This window comes from Limulus polyphemus, unplaced genomic scaffold, assembly GCF_000517525.1.
Source record: "Limulus polyphemus unplaced genomic scaffold, Limulus_polyphemus-2.1.2 Scaffold169, whole genome shotgun sequence".
Classification (NCBI taxonomy): domain Eukaryota; kingdom Metazoa; phylum Arthropoda; class Merostomata; order Xiphosura; family Limulidae; genus Limulus; species Limulus polyphemus.
Window position 1 is genome coordinate 753,081 of NW_013665779.1, and position 6,000 is coordinate 759,080.

General features: G+C 30.2%; 1 protein-coding gene across 6 annotated transcripts in view; it reads right to left on the reverse strand.

Annotated features, from left to right (window-relative positions):
* Positions 1-6,000, reverse strand: part of LOC106477752 (membrane-associated guanylate kinase, WW and PDZ domain-containing protein 1-like) — a 60,835-nt gene that overhangs the window by 12,961 nt on the left and 41,874 nt on the right. For all 6 annotated transcript variants that reach the window (XM_022381509.1, XM_022381503.1, XM_022381506.1 and 3 more), the window contains 3 exons: positions 3,804-4,007; positions 2,799-3,313; positions 882-1,088 (listed from right to left, as the gene is read on the reverse strand). In XM_022381509.1, coding sequence (XP_022237217.1) covers positions 882-1,088; positions 2,799-3,313; positions 3,804-4,007 — 926 coding nt within the window. The remainder of the gene's footprint in view (positions 1-881; positions 1,089-2,798; positions 3,314-3,803; positions 4,008-6,000) is intronic.

Consider the following 6,000-nt stretch of genomic DNA (forward strand, 5'->3'; position numbering starts at 1 on the left):
CAGATGACTTAACACATTTTGTTTTTATTATATTACTAAACGATTTTTACAGTGTTTAACAATGTAAGCTACAAGAGCCAGTTTCCAAACCACATTCTCCAAACGTAACCAACAACTAGATACTAATATATTTACAATTAAAACCACTTGTTACTAGGATTTTATTATTTCAAGACTTCTAGAATTTAAGAACTATATAAATTATGATTAGAAATTCATACAATTTTATTCACAGAAAAGTATTGTATCTTCAAGATGAAGATGAAAATAGATCAATCATACAAGTATAGGTAAAAAAAAGTACAAATGGACTAAAAAAGGGAACTGCTGTTATAAAACTACTACTCACCTTTATGGGTTTCAAAAATATGTATTGCAGGATGAAGGTACTAGAACTTATTTTAGAATGTAAAAGGTGTTATATAATATATATTTGTTCTGTTTTAACATGTGGGATGCATGTGATCTAAAACTATCTATGGGTGACTGATATACCACTGAATTAACAATGTGTTACTATTAAAGAATATTATAAATTAAATTTCTCCAGAATATTGTAAAAACATAGTCAAAACTTTGGATAGGACCAAATTATAAAACAGGATACATATTAAGTATTATAAATAACAATAGGGTAATTTATTAATTTAAAAAATGCTGATATTTAATTAGTAAGACTGATACAATATAAATTATTTTGTTCTGAAATCTGAAATATTAAACATAGGGGAAATTTTTTTTATATAAATCTTTTCTGTGCATCATTAGAAGTATAATTACAGATTACAAGACTGAAACACTGCAAAAGTTAAAATAAGTTGTTTTTCTAAAGAATAAAGATAAAAAAATATTATATTTATCTCTATCATACTACTTCTCACCTTTGAAACTTTCTCCTTTCCTTTGATGGGGGAGGCACTTCCTCCTCGTCGTATAGTGATGCATGCCTGATCCCCACATAGGAAGTCTTTCAGTAACTGCACTACCTTAGCATGTGTAAGTCCAGTTATATCCTGATTGCCAATCTTTACTAAGATGTCTCCCTCTTGTAACAGCTTACATCGTTGCTTATCTAGAATTTTCTTCACCTAACATACATTGCTAAAACTATACAGGCTGGACATGATTGATACAATGTTTTTATCCTCAAAGTTCTAGAGTCTAGTCAAAGTAACAAGTAATTTGTGTTGATACAATAAAAATGCTTTACAGATATCCAAAAATACAGTAATGTATCATGTTCATATTAACCCCCTCTATCTCATAGATCACAATGTACGTGATTTATTATACAGAATCACAACATCCCTCCAAGAAAGGACAAAAAAACACTACAGAAGACCTACAATAATAGATCAAAACATTGTGTTTAAATTAAGTATTTTTTGGAGAAATTAGGAAAAAAGTTTATAGTTTTTCTATATTTATATGAATAAGATAAAATATTTTAACCATTCTACCTGTAAAGGTAGTGATATTTTGGAACACGGATCTTGAAATTATCAGGAATTATTGTGAATTACTAACTACATTAAGTTAATATATCACCCACGCTTAAAGATACAACAATAAACAAACTGCACAGTTTTGCTCATTCAACCCCAGTTTAAGTCCGTTAATCAATAGACTTTCCTTTATATGTAGTTCCTGTTCACTGTTGGCCTTAGTGAGAAATTTAAATTGTCTTCTACTTATAGATTTATAACATTAATTCAGCGCATGTTTCTTGATACTTGGAAATGACATAGTTTTTAAATTTGCATGTTCTTATATTTGAACTATTAACCATTTAGTAGAGTGGAAATGTATTTTTAAGCCTGCATGCAAATTACATTATGTTTTAAAGTATAAGGTTCATATACCTACCTTTAAAACTTCTAACATAGTATATGAACAAAAATGTCCTAAATGGTTTTTTAGTTGCATTGGATCCACCACGAGGTGGTTAACAGTTTAAATGTAAGAACATGCAAACTTAAGATTCAAGTAATTTTGAAGTATTAAGAAAAATGCATTGAACTGATATAAAGGAGTTAAAATCCTTGCAAAGGCCAATGGTGAACAGGAAATGAAAAGCTGTTAATCAATAAACTGAAACGAGATTGAATGAGCAAAACAGTGTGGTTCATTCATTGTTGATTACTCAATACAACTCAATCTACAAGTTATGCCTTTATCCAAGCATTTTGAAATATTGGATTGACCATTACAAAACATTTGTTTGATGTTTTTTTTATTACCAGAGCACAAATATTTATATATAAATTTTTGTATAGCTGGAAAAAATTAGATACAGCATTTGCAGTCATTCACAAGCTTCATGTAACCTTAATCATTAAGGCACTTTTTTTTTGCTCATTCTCTCTTTATATAAATATTTTCAGAAATTCATATTTAATAGATTTCTTAATCTTTTTGTTGGCTGCAACACATCTTTATCCTAAACTACTTTAGCTGATATTTACCAAGTTATAAAAATTTTACTTTTCTAGATCTTACTTCTTTCAAGACAATTTTAGTTAGTATATTATGATATTTAATTAAGTATATTATGATATTTAATTAAGTATATTATGATATTTAATTAAGTACATTATGATATTTAATTAAGTATATTATGATATTTAATTAAGTATATTATGATATTCAATTAAGTATAGTATGATATTTAATTAAGTATATTATGATATTTAATTAAGTATATTATGATATTCAATTAAGTATATTATGATATTTAATTAAGTATATTTATATACTTTCCTAAAATATAGCACCAAAATTCAAAAATAGCATCTTACCTTTTGCCCATAAGCACTGTCTGCAATTGTAAAACCAAATCCTCCATCACCCTTTATTATCTCTAATGTTAACAATTCTGGCCTGTGTGGACTCTGAGGGTTAAAATCCAGGATATCGGGGGCATTTCCCACCTCGCTGGAATTTTGAAGATCTGAACAATTGTACCTCTGAGAGTGCTGTTGATCAACTTGATCAGTACTGAGGTCAGTTACTGACTGGCTAGACCATCCCACTGACTCCACTTCAACCCCTGAAAGTTGAGAGTTGTTCATTTTTGATTTGTTCAAGCCAGAAAAATGCATCTTCCCATCAGCATATAGTGTGTTACAAGCTGTCACAGCATCTGTAGTCACTATTTCTGTGTCTGGATCATTTGGGTCAAAGGGTAAGGGATAACCTCTGCAAACTTCTAAGTGGACAGTATTTCCAGGAGGTATGGACTGAAAGAGTTCCACCATATCTTCAGGTGTGAGTCCCAGGACACACTTGTCATTTAAATATACAAGTACATCCCCTAGGACAAGGAAAATTGTAATGAATCAAAATTATCTTACATTTATATTACTCTTGATACTCATTTGCTCCTGAGAAAACTGTATTAATTTGTATTAAAATTTTTTAGAGCCGACTTAAAACAACACTGCAAGTTATACTTGTACCAAAATGTCCAAAATCATTTCATGAACTTTTAATTGTGTTTAAATAACATATAAGTTAGCTAACAGGACAATGGTTAAAACTTGAAGGTGAAGTAAAAGAAGCTACAACAGTGTAATATAAAATAAATATTTTAAGCTTAAACTTTCAAACTTATTTCAGATATACATATCCTTGGAGCACTTTTACAATTTCTATAATTTAACTTGTTTATTATCACATGACATAGATAGTCATCAAAGACACTTTCATTAAATACAAATTTATGTCAACTTTACACAGTTCTTTCATACTTATACAACCACAAAGAAAATGAAAAAAAAAGAATTACAAATATAAAAACAAACCTGTTTGTAGTTTACCATCCTTCCAGGCTGGCCCATTTTGCACAACACTTTTAATTTGTAAAAATTCTTCTCCGTTATCCCCACCAACTATGGTGAAACCAAAACCTTGAGAACTTTTGACAAGTGATGTTTCATGAATCTCTCCTTTAAGTTCTTCTGGGTTGGTAGTGAAGACACAGAGTGATCTACACCTTATGGTACACCCTGCAATAAAAATGGATTTTGTTAATGAAGAATGCCAATTTTCACCATTGGCAAGTGCACTTTTTATATGTCATTTAGTCAAACTTCAAATAATAATGTTTCTGTTTAATGAATTCATACAAAATTCATGTTTGGTAGACCTTCACTGCAGTATGAGTTTGGATATGAAACAAAAATGCACTTTTCAGAAAGTAAAATGAGGTGTCAGATAAAGATGCATTCTTTCTCCAGACCTTTTTTTCAATATATAGCAAAATGGTTCTCAGAAGTATAGAAAATTAGCTGAGAATTAAAGTTGGAAGACATAACAAAAATAACTTCAGGAATGTAGATTACACAGTACTAAATGTTGAAAATGAGGAAAATATTTAAGAAATGGTAAATTTAGTTATTGGTGAAAGTAAGAAAAAGGACTAATTCTCAACAGCAAGAAAACATAATATATGGTAACCTCCAAAAGTAATATCTCAAAATACAGCATTACAACTGATGGAACAAATATCAAACAAGTTCAGTGTTTCAACTCAAAACCATTTTATCCAATGGGCAAAGGGGCAGTTTCACAGAGTCCACTACCATCAGGACCCCACTGTGCACTGCGAGTATAAAAATAAATAATAAAATATGAAGTGTATAATAAAATTAATAATAATAAACCAGTTGTTTTTAAGAATTATATTTTTACCTTTTTTATTTCCATATTTTTTTATCACTAATACATTTAGTTTATCAAATTGTAAGTTATGTTTTTAAAAGCAGGGGAAAGGCACTAATTTATACTTCATCGGGGCCCACCAGTGCCTTAACGTGGCACTGTTTCAACTATCTAGGCTTATTAATAACATGAAATAGTAAATGCATAGGAAAGATTAAAAGGAGAATAATGCTTGCTAAGAAGGCCTTTCAAATTATGAAAGCTATGCTGACAAACAATAATATCTCAATAGAAGTAACAGAAAATGTCTTACAATGTTACATTTGGCCCATACTTATGTACGATTGCAAAATACGGACTAAGGAGAAAAGTAATGAACAAGTAATGGTACAAGGCAACACAATAAGCAATATCATCAAGAAAATAAGAGAGAAACAAGCAGAGTTCATAGATTATAAAGAGGGGGAAAAATATGATGCACATAGTAACAACTATCAAGATAGGAGGAAAGGAAGGTGAAGATAAATGGTTAGGAATAATGAATAACAAAGAATTGTTGAATAACACCAGGGACAGAGAAATAGAAAGTTATGACAGTTAATTCCTGTATGCAGGCATGACACTGAAGAAGATTTAGCTACCAAAGAAACTTTCTACTTTAAAATCTTAATCAATTAGAAGGCATGATTAACATTTAGATCTCAGAAGGTTATGTTTCAACCTTTTCCCATCCTAAAAAAGTTCAATGAAGAAGAATAGAGGAGAACAAGAACTGCTTTAACAACATTTGAACTAGTTCCTCACCTTCATGTCACTTTAATGTTAGAGGACACAACAAACAATAAATAGTAGGTGAATTAATGAGGTTCCTTCTGTTATTATTTAGTAACATCACAACCACAAGAATGGAAGTGAAAGTGTGAATTCATCATTCCAGAAAGATCTAAAACTTAGGTTTTCCTTTCGTTTTAATTTTTAAGTTGAAATGTTTATCCATCATATTATCCCCTTTGGATACTACAGCTAACTACGTGACCAATTAAAAACTGAGCAATGGCAGCTCACTTTATCAAACCTAGGTTGATGATGAAGAATTTACTTTGATTAATAAAGTTTACATCTTTTTAAGATGGATAATATATTTCTTATATTTTTTATTTAGTACTGCATCAGACATACTTCCCATACATATAGGAGTGTTTGGCAGAACTTCAGAATATTCTTTGAACATAAGAAAGAGGAGTCTGATTTTACAGTGTTTGATATTAAACTGGGAACTGAAAGACAGAAGGTAAAGGCACTATCAGGGGTGACAGCAAGTTGGGGGGGGGGGGGGGG